Source organism: Physella acuta, unplaced genomic scaffold (genome assembly GCF_028476545.2).
Source record: "Physella acuta isolate Inbredline_101_S28 unplaced genomic scaffold, ASM2847654v3 ptg002080l, whole genome shotgun sequence".
Lineage (NCBI taxonomy): Eukaryota > Metazoa > Mollusca > Gastropoda > Physidae > Physella > Physella acuta.
In genome coordinates, this window is record NW_026733582.1 from 35,747 (window position 1) to 50,967 (window position 15,221).

General features: G+C 37.6%; 1 protein-coding gene across 1 annotated transcript; it reads right to left on the reverse strand.

Annotated features, from left to right (window-relative positions):
• Positions 1-3,369: 3,369 nt before the first annotated feature.
• LOC131932060 (uncharacterized) lies at positions 3,370-14,600 on the reverse strand. Its single transcript, XM_059288929.1, has 8 exons — positions 14,405-14,600; positions 13,185-13,336; positions 9,199-9,447; positions 8,164-8,290; positions 6,898-7,032; positions 5,488-5,589; positions 4,606-4,683; positions 3,370-3,652 (listed from the first exon to the last, which is right to left on the reverse strand). Exons 2-8 carry the CDS (start codon positions 13,306-13,308, stop codon positions 3,370-3,372), a joined length of 1,098 nt encoding a protein of 365 aa, XP_059144912.1. The 5' UTR covers positions 13,309-13,336; positions 14,405-14,600.
• Between the last annotated feature and the right edge of the window lie 621 nt (positions 14,601-15,221).

Here is a 15,221-nt window from a genome sequence, read left to right on the forward strand (position 1 = left end):
TCAAAAAAGAGAAAAACGTCTGAAAGAAACAGTGAAGTGAACTTAAGATTACAATACTCAGAGTTTCTTCCAGGCATCATTTCGGGAAAGACCTCCCCCCCCCTCCCAAAAAAAAATAAGTCTACCACACTCCGAATGAAATGGATTTTATATAGAAAATATATACTTTTAACAGTGTCCGCCCCCCGAAAATTTTATTCCCCCCTCCCCCTGGAAAATTTCAAGTGCCCCAAGGAGAAAAAATTCTGGAAGAAACATTGACAATACTGCTAACTAACTCACTTTTTTTCCGAAAGAAACTATGGTCAGACATAGGTGAAACTAACTCTCTGAGTTTTAAAATGTAGGTATTGGAGTTTTGGCGTTACTAACTATAGACCTACGGATTATGTGGGCGCGGTATTTGACAAGAACTTACATTTACGCGGTTTGACCTCTGATTACTAAAGCCTCTGTCTGAATAAATAGGTCAAGGTTCAAGGACGTGTAATTTTCACCTGACTGGCATGACAGTGAATTGGTCAATTATAGCGCGTGAAATGTCAGTGTCAGTGCTAACTCATCATCCAATCATATTGTCCCAATCGGTCACGTGACCATTTTCGATTATTTTGATCTCAAGATAGTTAATATAATAATAGCTTACTTCATATTTGAATTGTTTTTTTTTTAGTACTTGGTAACAAATGCTCACAGAAAATCATAATGGAAAGAAGTGTAAAGACGTATTATGAATTGGGTTGGGGTTGATAATGAAAATGTTCGGGGAGGAGGGGTTGTGGCGAGGGTGGAGGTGAGGTTGTTTGAGTATTTTTCCTTAAAGCTTCCGAGCGCAAACTAGTAAAAAAAGCGGGCTTCACCGTGCCTCCCCCCCCCCAACCTTCCTTCAATCCAAAGCAAGCACGCCCCTCACTCGAAAGCAAGTCCACCGCCTCCTCCCACCCTGAACGATATATATATATATACATATACATATATATATATACATATATATATATATATATATATATATATATATATATATATATATATATATATATATATATATATATATATATATATATATATATATATATGGCCTGCATTGCATAATGTATAGTGTTTTTTTTTAAAATTCAACCTAAGCGCCCTGTTGTAGAAATTGTCATTTAACTTGAGACAAGGCTCAATTGGGGGGGGGGGGGTGCTAAATCCCACACTAATTCCCTCATCCCGCCCTCTCCCCCCCCCCCCCCCCTCCCTCCTTGCATACAACACTTTTAATAACCAAAATCATACTGTTCATAAAATTCCTACTTAGGAAATAATTGAAAAGAAATCATCACTAAAAACTTCATAAAAAATTTTAAAAATTTGCAAGTAAAAATACCCTAAGATTAAAGGAAAACATACCACATATGATAGATCACAGCCAAATGTATTAATCTGTCAAATATCTGTCAAATTTTTACTCTGTTACATAACGACGCGTGTCGTACCGTCTTGTTTATATAGCCCAGAACACATCACCTACAAGCTTTGTGTATTGACACAGCGGAGATGACGTATGTGATCACATTATAGGGGAATCCCCTTCCGATAAGATAAATGCCGGTAGTTATTTTTAGCTCGAATGGCTTTCCCAACCTAGATTGTGACACCGCGAAGTGTATTCAATAATATTTGTAAAGCTAAATGTAAGATATCCATACATTTTAGCACTTGGACTTAATATCATAGACGGAAGTATTTTAGATATATTTAGATATAAATCAACTCATAGCCGTATTGTATATAATTAAGTCAAACTTGTTTATTTTGGACAAAAAATATCCCTAGAAAATGTTATTAATAATTCATATCATAGTTGAATGAACGTAAAAGGTAATTTTGCAACGGCTCTTTAGCTTGCAATGATAATATGGCTAAGTCTATTGACATGAGAAAGCAGTACTATACCCCCCCCCCCCTTCTCCCCCAGCTCACTTAGCTGTGGAGTTAAACAAATAGAGAAAGCAAACTATTTTTATTTCCTATCATCGAGTTTCGAACTCGAGACTTTTGAATAAGCAGTGGTAAGGTTTACTATCCGACAAATCCGTCCCATCCTCTGCCTTATTAACATCATCACTATATTTTCTCGTTTGTGCCCAAAAACACATGGGTCATATGAAGTAGAGTTCACTTGTTTCTGTGACCTCGGCATATGAAGAGATCGTGTGGTCAGCACTTTGCCCGGCCGCCTTTATTTCCCCAACGTTAAGTAAGGTACCCATAAGAGCTGGGTGGAATCAATGACATTATACGAACTGACATTTTCCCATCATAAAAAGCTAAAAATATACTACAGAGTATAACAGTTGAGTTTAACTTGAACTGTATGTAATTATAAGACAAGTTGGTTTTTTAATGTACATAAATGATTATAATATTGATATAATAACGCTTTACATGTAGCCATCAGAACTGGTGAAAGTTTGGCTTAGAAAACGATTAAATACAGACATATTACATACAATTATCATTTTATTGAATGTAGAAATTACTTAATTTTGTATAGGTAACAAGTTTAGCATCGTATGTATGTTATTCATTGTTTCATCGTTAGTTTAAAGACGTCATATAAGTTTTAATGTACATCGCATTGTGTTTGTTTATTTGTTTTGTGGTCGAGTTTATCATTATTTACAATTAAAAAACATTGAGGGGAGTTAATCTAGGGCGTCGTTAGTCAGCTAAGGGAGATAAATCTAGGGGTCGTCAATTGTACAAGGGGAGTGAACATAAAGCTTCGTCAATCCACCAGGGAGTTAATCTAGATCGTTGTGTGTCTACCAAGGGGAGTTACTCTAAAGGGTCGTTAGTCCACCAAGGGGAGGTAACCTACAGCATCCAAAGCAGAGTTTATTCCAGGCATCTCTTCGCCCCTCCCCCCCCCCCCCCCCCGAAGAAAGTCTACCGAAATGGAACTATATAGGAAATATATACTTTTAACAGTGTCCCCCCCCCCCCCCCTCGGAAATTTAAAGAGCACCCCCAGGAGAAAAAGTCTCGAAGAAACTGATCCACAGTAGACATAAGGGAGTTAAATCTACAGCGTCGTCAGTCCAACAAGGGCAGTTACCCTAGAGAATCAGTCCAACCAAGGGCAGTTAACCTAGAGAGTCATCGGTAGAACAAGGGCAGTTAACCTAGAGAGTCATCAGTCCAACAAGGGCAGTTAACCTAGAGAGTCATCAGTCCACTAAGGGCAGTTAACCTAGAGAGTCATCAGTCTAACAAGGGCAGTTAACCTAAAGTCATTAGTCTAACAAGGGCAGTTAACCTAGAGAGTCATCAGTCAACCGAGGGTAGTTAACCTAGAGTCACCATTCCAACAAGAGGATTAACCTAGAGAGTCGTCAGCCCCACACACGAGTCACCGTCCAGCTCTTCCGTGGTGTCGCTCTCATCATCCGGTGACCAGTCATGCGCATGCGCGCCAGATTTCCCAGCCAACTTCCGGGATTTCATTCGCCGGTATCGTTTCACGCCATGCAGCGTTTCTTCGGACGATACCGATGCCATTCTAGACAAGGGATCGAGGGATTTTGTATTCGATACCTTGTCTATGGAATCGTCGGATTTGTTGGAGGTTTGGTCCGATATTTGAGCTCTTGGTATTTTATAAAATCTGTTGGGAATAAAATAAACAAGTTATGTAAAACATTGAAACAGAATAATAATGCATCAATTTCATAGTAATACAACTCCTGAATCATTTTGACTTGTATGCAATTCTAAAACTATAATTCAAATGCAATTATCTTATTCTTCATCCTTAATTGTATTATTGGGTGGGATTTTCTCCAATACGTGGCAAAATATTTTCTGCCATAGAGACCATTGACGCCGACTACAGCTTGCTTTTTTAATTGATTTGCTTCCATAGCCTTTGTCCACCCTAAGAATAATATGAAACGGGTCAGTTGTTTGATTTTTTAAATTCTCTCCTAGCTGCGGTCTCCAGCTAACGAACCTCACCTACCCGGGGTCCGAACTTGGGACTTTTGGAGTTCGGTATCACGCGCTATCCTTCTATGGCCATTAGTTAAGTTATTATTAGCTCGTTCTTATTAGCTACATTTTGTTCCGTGTGGAAATTATTAAATGACTTAAATACTCTTGGTCTCATCAGCAGCGCCAAATTTTAGTTTGTTGTTGTTGAAATCATAACTACAAAATAGCTTTGATTATATATAAACTGACAGATCCTACGATCAAAGACTTAACAATCCCTGCACTAAAATCACTCTTCGAATCAATCAATCAATCAATGATCTCCTGCAATCTTTAACCCTTACAATCATTGATTGATCCAATGCCCTCTCTGATCCCCCCAAAAATCATTGCTGCTATTTAAAAATTGAGCCCTAAATTACTTGATCACATGACCTCCACCCCTACAATCAGCGATTCGAAAAAAACAACCTTCGACCCCCACAATCTTTAACTCCTACAATCATCGACTTCATAAAGTATTAGACCCCAAAAATCAACGATCTTACAAAATCTCCGACCCTTAACATCACTGATCCCATACAAACTGCGACCCCTACAACCTATGAGTCAGTATCAGCGTCTCACCCTGACTCCCCTAGGGCTTTAAGACTCGACTGACTCCACTTGAAACCTGGCGTCTCCATCTGTCTGTTCAAACTTCGCCTAGAGGAGATTAAAAAGAATATTGTGTTATGTGGATCAATATAAGAGATAAAACCTTAACCTCTAAAACAAAATTGTATTGTTGTAACATCGATGATCATAGTATGTTACATAAAATATTTAAAAAAACCATTTTAGATCAACTTTGTGTGACTATTTAATGTCAAGGTCAGCCACTTGTCTAACCATCTAACTATAAGACCATAGCCAAGCAAATGACCAAAGCATACAAAGTCTAGCAGGTATCCGATCATCTACTTACAAGGTCAACCAAAATACCAAAACTAAATGTCCAACTAATTTATTGCAAGGTCAAGCAAAAGTAAAACAATTCACTAAATGTCAAACAATTCACTAAATGTCAAACAATTCACTAAATGTCAAACAATTCATTAAATGTCAAACAATTCACTAAATGTCAAACAATTCACTAAATGTCAAACAATTCATTACATGTCAAACAATTCACTAAATGTCAAACAATTCACTAAATGTCAAACAATTCATTACATGTCAAACAATTCACTAAATGTCAAACAATTCACTAACTGTCAAACAATTCATTAAAAGTCAAACCAATGTCTAACTGCTTACAAGGAGAAGGTAATTTGCAAAAAAAAAAAATTTACAAAGAGAAGGTAATATATGAAAAATTACAAGGAGAATATAATTTGTAAAAATATACAAGGAGGATTTAATTTGTGAAAACTTACACAAAAAAGAAAAGTAAGTCTGTAAAACTTACAAGGGGACGGTAATTTCTAAAAACCTATATTACAAGGGAAGTAATTTGTAAACACTTACTGTTGAGCCCAGGGCACGTCGTAAAATTTTTCCGAGTTTGTCTGCTCTTGTTTTTTCCATCTGTCATAGGCGTCTTCATAGAAGGAGGGGTTCAGGTAGGTGCTGGCGAGAAGATACAAACGATTGGAGTAGAGAGATGTCGGACAAAATTCCGACAGCTAAAAGGCCGACATGGGCAAATGGCCGACAAAGGCCTGATATTCATATCTGCGTTATATCTAGTAAGTCTTTAGAGAATCGGCTTTTTGGGTATCGGCCTTTTGGTTGTCGGCATTATGTCGAGTTATGGTACGTTGGCATTTCGTCCATGTGGGTCTTTTTAACGGAACCCCGGTTATAGGAAAGTGCCATCTTTATTCGTTCAACTGTTAACAGAAATGATAAATGGATTCAGTTTTCGTTTTAATTAACGATAGGAATATTCAGGATAGTGGGCACAGCCGCCGTTATTTTCCCTAACGCGAGTTAGGTACTCATCAGAGCTGAGTGGAAAAATGAACCCGGATTCGAACTCGGTACTTTCAGGTTAGTACTCTAGCACTCAACATCCAAGTCACGCCGTTCCCTAACTTAACTTAACAGAACACTTTACCTAAGAATCTAAACTTTACCAAGACGCTGACTAAAAAATTTACTTTACACAACAGACATAGATTTACCCAACAAACGGGGTAGGTTTAGAGGGTTTAGGGTTAGGCATTAGGATTGGGCATTAGGTTTAGGTATTAGGGTTAGGGTTTAGTGTTAGTGATAAGATTAGACCTAAAAGCTAGTTTTACATTTCATTAATATTAGATAAATAGGGGAATTTAAGAATCACATAAAACTGTCTCCATAGGGCTATTTGTAGTGAACTACGAGTAGCCGCATCCTACCAAAAACTTAACTTTACTTACCAAACTTTACCTACCTAAAAACTTAACTTTACCCACCTAAAAACTTAACTTTACCCACCTAAAAACTTAACTTTACACACCTAAAAACTTAACTTTACCCACCTAAAAACTTAACTTTACTTACCAAACTTTACCTACCTAAAAACTTAACTTTACCCACCTAAAAACTTAACTTTACCCACCTAAAAACTTAACTTTACCCACCTAAAAACTTAACTTTACCCACCTAAAATCTTAACTTTACCCACCTAAAAACTTAACTTTACCCACCTAAAAACTTAACTTTACCCCACCTAAAAACTTAACTTTACCCACCTAAAAACTTAACTTTACTCACCAAAAAACTTAACTTTACCCTGCAGTACTTTACCCACCTAAAAACTTAACTTTACTCACCAAAAAACTTAACTTTACCCTGCAGTACTTTACCCACCTAAAAACTTAACTTTACTCACCTAAAAACGTAACTTTACCCTGCAGTACTTTACCCACCTAAAATCTTAACTTTACCTACCTAAACACCACCGGCTTGGCGTATGTAATCTCGCTGTCGCTTGTTTCGTTTGTTGACCCGTACAGTCTGTTGCCCACATAGTAGGGGTCAACATAGTTTGACCTCTCTGTTGTCTGGCTGGCCTCTGACAAAGCGCTGTCAACAAAATAATTTTTTTAAATATAAATTTCTAAGGGCATAATTTTTTTTTCGTTATTAATTGAAATACAAAAGGGATTTTCTGCAATAAAATTAAGTATTACATGTTAACATGTTATGCGCAATAGTGTCCGTTGAATACGATTTCAGCATCCTTTTTTTTATGGATTTGCCTCCATATCCTTTTTTTTCCACAAATGAACAATCGGAAAGAAAGCATTTGTTTGATTTTAGAGTTATCTCTCTTAGTTTCATTGCTGTCCCCAGTTAGCAAGACTTATCTGGTAGCGGGTTCGAACTCTAGTCCTTTAGAATTGGAGGTCATAAGCTCTGTTAACAGGCCTTGCCGTAAACCTGAACGTATACAAGCTTCAATGTTCTTAAACATAGGGAAAATAGCGTTAGAACACACACAATGTAAACACTTAACAGAAAGACAAATATGTATAATAAAGATACACACGGGTAAAAACAAATGTAAACGTTGATAAAAGTAAACGTAAACACATTTTAACCCCAATGGTAATCGGATAGAAAAGTACAAAGGTAAACAGACGGTAAACTTAAGGAGTAAACACATTATAAAAACACTGTGTAAATTCTAAACAGAAAGTCAAAACACACACGTGTCCGTGTAAATAAGATAAGAAACACGCAGTGTAAACACACGGCATTTACACACAACATTTACATACATCATTTACACACATCATTTACACACATCATATACACACGGCATATACACACATCATTTACACACGGCATTTACACAAGCATCTGCACACATCATTTACACATGTATTTACACACAGCATTTACACACATTATGTAAAAACACATCATTTACATACATCATTTACACACGGCATTTACACATAACATTTACACATATCATTTAAACACAGCATTTACATACAGCATTTACACACAACATTTACACACAACATTTACACACATCATTTACACACATCATTTGCACACACCATTTACACACACCATTTACACACACCATTTGCACACACCATTCACACACACCATGTACACACAGCATTTACACACACCATTAACACACCATTTACACACCATTTACACACATAATTTACACACACTTTTTACACACATGTTTACCTGAGATCCTTCCTGCGCCCCGCCCTCACAACAGCACAGTAGATGGAGAAGATGACGAGAACGGCGATGCCACATACGACCCCACCCAGGGCGAAGTAAAGTCTGTAGGATGAAATGTCGTGGGATTCTGGGAGAGAATAATTTCAATAAGTGTCTTTACACAAAGTTTGTCCCTATCATCAAATATCCTTAATATTTATTTCGTCATATCGTATCCCCGACTCTAACATTATATATTATCCCTATTCCTGTCAGCCTGCTTTATCCTTGTCCCTGTCATCTCACCTTATCCCTGTCCTTATCATCCTACCTTATTCCTATCCCTATCATGTTTCATTATAGCTGTACCTATTATCCTACTATATCCATGTTCCTATCGTACTATCATTTCCATGTCCTTATCATACAATTTTTTCCTGACCCTATCATCCTAACTTATCTCTGTCCCTTTCATCATAACTTTTCATTGCCCCAATTATCCTACCTAATCTTTACCCCAATTATCCAACCTTATCGCTGTCCCTATCACCCTAACTTATCCCTATCATCCAACCTTATCCCTGTCCCTATCATCTGCCCTTATCCCTGTCCTTACCATACTATTTTTTTCCTGTTCCTTTCATTCTACCTTATCCCTGCATCTTTCATACTACATTATCCCTGTCCCTATTAATCCTACTTTATCACTGGCCATATCATACTATATTTTCCATGTCATATTATCTCTATCCCAATCTTACTATCTTTCCCTGTCCCTATCATCTTACTTTATCGATGTTCTTATCATACTATCATTGTCCTTTCCTTATCATACTATATTTACCCTGTCCTTATGATGCTTTTTCCTGTCCTTATCATAGTATCCTCTCCCTTTCACTACCATCCTGCCTTCTTAAACCTCTCACCATATCTTACACCTCTCACCATATCTTACACCTCTCACCATATCTTACACCTCTAACCCTTACACCTCTCATCGTGTAAGCACTAAAGACTAAATTCTAAACACACAGTCCACAGAAAAACCAAACTGACCAGTACACAAGGGCAGACTAGTGTTCCACTGCCCAGTGCCCAGGCATTCTAAAAACACCGTGTTCCTAGCACGGGCACCGAGAGGGCATTCTGCCTTGACCACGGTGCCCTGAGTCCGCTGGTTGGTGCTCAGCCGGTAGATCTGTCGTTTCCCGGGGGTGGGGGTCGTGGTGGTGACCCCGGTGGTGTGGTTGAAGGTGATGCTGATGTTGTCCTCGTTGAGAGGAGGACATTTGCTGGGCTGTGGGGCTGAAACGAAACTCGGTGAGTTTAGATGTCTATCTTTGATCAATTACACTGGTCGATGTAACAGGACTTTTGGTGTGGTCGATGTCATAGGACTCTTGGTATGGTCGATGTAATAGGACTTTGGTCGTTGTAGTCGATGTAATTAGACTTTGGTCGCTGTAGTCGATGTAATAGGACTTTTACAGTGGTCGATGTAATAGGACTTTGGTCGTTGTAGTCGATGTAATTAGACTTTCGTCGCTGTAGTCGATGTAATAGGACTTTTACAGTGGTCGATGTAATAGGACTTTTGTTGCGGTCGATGTAATAGGACTTTGGTCGCTGTAGTCGATGTAATAGGACTTTGGTCGCTGTAGTCGATTTAATAGGACTTTGGTTGCTGTAGTTGATGTAATAGGACTTTGGTCGCTGTAGTCGATTTAATAGGACTTTGGTCGCTGTAGTCGATGTAATAGGACTTTTACAGTGGTCGATGTAATAGGACTTTGGTCGTTGTAGTCGATGTAATTAGACTTTCGTCGCTGTAGTCGATGTAATAGGACTTTTACAGTGGTCGATGTAATAGGACTTTTGTTGCGGTCGATGTAATAGGACTTTGGTCGCTGTAGTCGATGTAATAGGACTTTGGTCGCTGTAGTCGATTTAATAGGACTTTGGTTGCTGTAGTTGATGTAATAGGACTTTGGTCGCTGTAGTCGATTTAATAGGACTTTGGTCGCTGTAGTCGATTTAATAGGACTTTGGTCGCTGTAGTCGATTTAATAGGACTTTGGTCGCTGTAGTCGATTTAATAGGACTTTAGTCGCTGTAGTCGATGTAATAGGACTTTGGTCGCTGTAGTCGATTTAATAGGACTTTGGTCGCTGTAGTCGATTTAATAGGACTTTAGTCGCTGTAGTCGATGTAATAGGACTTTGGTCGCTGTAGTCGATTTAATAGGACTTTGGTCGCTGTAGTCGATTTAATAGGACTTTAGTCGCTGTAGTCGATGTAATAGGACTTTGGTCGCTGTAGTCGATTTAATAGGACTTTAGTCGCTGTAGTCGATGTAATAGGACAACTGTGGTGGTCGCTTTAACAAGGACACTGTTGCGGTCTATAGTACGGTATACTATCTTAATCGCTGTAACGGGACTAGAATTGCCGTTGCTGTTGCGGGACTACTGTTATGGTAGTTGTGACCAGGCATTTTTAGGTTCGTGTTTGATTTTACCGGCTAATTATTGGTTAACGTGGTCGCTCTAACGGGACTACTGTTATGGTCGCTATAACGGTACTACTGTTATGGTCGCTATAACGGGACTACTGTTATGGTCGCTATAACGGTACTACTGTTATGGTCGCTATAACCTTTTGTTAACTACTGTTACGGCTACTGTTATTGTTGATCAGTGTGATAGATGAACAGACACAATCGTTGAGTTGGCTGCACGTGAAATGAACACCAATTCAGTTACCGTACCCAAACATTTGACCAACAGGGGTAGATTACTCTTGTTTGGACATAACGGTGTAATGTAAACACTGTATACCTCGATAATTTAACCCCACACATCAATATAGCCTTGAGGACGGAGTGGCCTAGCGCTAGAGAGCTGGACTGCTACACCGTAAGTCTCGAGTTCGAACTCTGATGGGTACTTAAACTCACGTTAGAGTAAGTAAAGGCGGCTGGGCATAGTGCTGACCACACTATCTCTTCATATGCCGAGGTCACAGAAACAAATGAACTCTAATTCACTTGCCCTATAGACCGTCAGGTTTGATAAAGGAACTTTACTACTTTACTTACATCAACATAACATTAAGTTAGAGTACTGTTAATCTAAAATACACTTTTTTACTAAAGTACTACAGTAATATTAAATCAGATCCGTATTTGTCGATGCCGCGGGCCAAGTTTAATTAGCCGTACATGATTCAAGCTTAATGTATAACCGACGAGGTAAAGTTTTTAGATGATGAAATTATCTTCAAATAAGGGCGTGTCCATCATTGACGTCACGCTTTTCCCCATCCCCACTACACTTACAACCAGTGGCGTAGGCAGGGGGGGGGTTAGGGGGGGTCATAACCCCCCCCCCAATAGACCCCTCGGTATATATAAAAAGTATGAGGGGGGGTGCAAATCGAAAGTTTGAGGGGGGGGGTGCAAATCGAAAGTTTGAGGGGGGGGTGCAAATCGAAAGTTTGAGGGGGGGGTGCAAATCGAAAGTTTGTCCCCGGGTAAAGATTGGAACCCCCCCCCCCTTGAGACGATCCTGGCTACGCCACTGCTTACAACGCATACAGTTTTTGATCTTTGAAAATACAATATGTTAGCTGCACCACCCCTTCCCCCTCTCTGTCATACATCTTCATAAAATACCGCCCCGCCCCACCTTGTGTGTGTGACGTTACTTATGTACGAAGCACCAGAGTTTATTCCAGGCATCAGTCATCTTTTCGGGGGGGGGGGAGAGAGTGGGCATAACCAGTTGACACGTAACGCTTAATTGTGTTGGAGGCGTGGTCAAGTCGGCAAAAAGCTCATGGTTGATAAATTCGAACAAAGTCTCGAGTTCAAACCCACTGGCAGATAAATCTCGATCCCTTTCAACACTAATAATTAAGAACGAAGAAGATATAGATAATATACACTTTTAACAGTGTCCACCCTCCCCCGTAGAAAAAAGCCTGGAAGAAACATTGCGACACACGTTGATTCTACACAAATAATAAAGAAAAACACCCCCCCCCCCCTCCAAGATTTAAATAAAACCCGAAGCCTCAAATCTCTGCTAATTTAATTAACCCTCCGCTTCAATTAAACAACCAACGACAACCACTCACCGAGTACGATTTGACTGACGTGTTTAGGTCATCCCCCTCCCCCTGGGGACATACACACCCAGCCCACACCTTGTGATTGATGAGTGTCGTTTCTTCCTAGTACACACATACCTATGACGTCATCGTGTGTTGGGGGATACATTTGCTAATTATTTTTTTTAACCCCTAATCCTTATATTAAAATTAATCGTAATTTAAACTTTCAATGTAGTACTTGCGCTAATTTTAATCAATATTTCTAAACAAACGCATGATTCCGTCCATGTTTTAAAAAAACAAAAAACAAACTACCAGTTACCATTTCGAACCTGTAGGTCCATAGACCAAATGAAGTAGAGTTCTTCCTTCTGTTTTACGAGCTCAGTACATGAAGGGACAGTGTGGTCAATACATACGCCTAGTGGTTTCCACTCAGCTAACTCAGGGTCAAGTACCAATTAGAGCTGGGTGGACTCAGGGAAATTCTATGGCTTGGCTTTAGAGTTTATTGTCGTGCGCTTTACCATAGTATTGCAGCGTCCTATATCCCCTTTATCATAGAACTGCACCGTCCCATATCCCATTTATCATAGAACTGCACCGTACCATATCCCATTTATCATAGAACTGCACCGTACCATATCCCATTTATCATAGAACTACACAGCCCCATATTCCGTTTATCGTAGAACTACACCGTACTATATCCCTTGTATCATAGAACTGCACTGTCCCATATCCTCTTTATGATAGAACTACACCCTATATTATCTGGAAGTTAAAATTTACGCTTTTACTTTTTATATTAAAAAAATTATCTCACATATATATTATAAACAAATAAGCCTTACATTAGCATAATGGTACACAAAATTATCCCCCTTTTTTTCTGCGTTCCTACTTCATTCATGGATGACAGTACTTACTTGTAGTTGATGTTGTTGTTGTAGTTGTGGTCGAGGATGTGGGTGTGGTTGACTCTGTGGTTGTGGACGTGACATTAACAGCCGTCTGTGTGGAGTTGACCAGTGTCCTTGTAGTGGACATCATGACGTCACTGGCACTGGACACTGCAGTGCTAGAGCCGGAAGAAGCGAACAGAACTGTGGAACTTGTTAAACACCCAACCAGTAGAAGACAAAAGTTGATATTATGTTAAAATCTAATTTTAAAGAACGTCTTTTTTTTTATTTAATTTATTACAAGTAGGGTCAACTTCTGTACACAGAAATAGTGGTAAATTAAAATAAAATAATGTATTTTTTTATTTATTTTTTATTTTTTATCTTATCTTTACTATTAATAATAATAATAATAATAATAATAATAATAATAATAATAATAATAATAATAATAATAATAATAATAATAATAATAATAATAATAATAATAATAATAAAAATATTATTATTATTATTAATATCATTATTATTAGTAGTAGTATTATTAGCATCATCATTATTGTAATTCTTCTTCTTCTTCTCCTTATTATTATTATTATCATCATTATAATTATGATTATGATTATTATTATTTTTTTAGTAGAATTTAAAATTAACGGCATTAAATTGTTTGTCCTTCTAGCTGCATGTACCATTTTTGATAAACGTTTTGTCTGTATTGAAGTTCGAATTTATATATATATATATATATATATATATATATATATATATATATATATATATATATATATATATATATATATATATATTTATATATATATATATATATTATAATTAAGGTTTGTGTTATAATTAACGTTAGGGTAGAAGTTTAGAACTAATGATAGGGTTGGAATTAAGGTTATAGTTACTGTTAGGGACAGCACAAACTCTCGTGAACCTTTAGAGAGCAAGTGTTAGAATCTTTTCTTATGTTCTGGGCGGAATTATTTTCTCATTGTTAACGACACCGAGTAGCATAGAAAATGAATTACAATACATTAATAAAAAAAATTAAATCAATTTAAACAAATCTAGTTATGCAGGTAGTGATTTTATTTTTTATAAAGAATATCTTTGATCTAATTTAAAATGTAAAAATGTTTAAGGAAAACTACAGTTCGTCTAAAAGTATGACTAATTAAAATAAATTAGCAAATTATGACGAATTTGTTTAATAATTTTTTTATCATGCTAAAACTTACCTGGAAGAAAGAGATTAACTCGATAAAGTCCTTTGATTTATTTAGGTAAAGTAATATCTTCACATTATCTTTCTTTATTGTGTGTGTTTACATCAACATGACGTAGTTTTACAGATTTTCTTCTTGAGTCATAAAAGTGAGGACTAAAATCGTGTGACGAGACACACACACAGACACACACACAAACAGGTAGAGAATCGTGACCTGATCAAGACGACATCAATACCTGGACCTGTTCCCCCCTCTCATCCCCTCCCCTCGCCCCACCCCCTGGGTCATGAAGAAGGAGGAGACGATCACCTGCCTAATGATGCGTGACGGAAGTTGTTTTTTTTCTTTCTGTATCGAGCACGTTCGTTTCAATATAGATTGGAAAGTAGCTGTGTATTTTACTTCTAATTGAATTAAATTCACGGACAGGTGAATATATATATATATATATATATATATATATATATATATATATATATATATATATATATATATATATATATATATATATATATATATTGCCTTGAGATACGAGAAATTTGACAAAACGAGCAATGTTATGAAACGGTTTAGACTCGTATCTAGAGGTACCCCTGTATATGGTAAACTGCAACCTTTATTTAACGACATCCCGATAATAATAATATATACCGAAGCTCGTCGTCGCCATGTAGCGTATGGTGATGGACATTTTGAATGTACACGGGGTTCGAGTGAGGGGGGATTGTGAAGTGTATCTAACCCTCCTTTGTTTATAAACTAAGTTTTGTTATACAAATCCAAAAATGAGTTTATAATTGTGTTTGATAGACTTTGTTCTTGATAG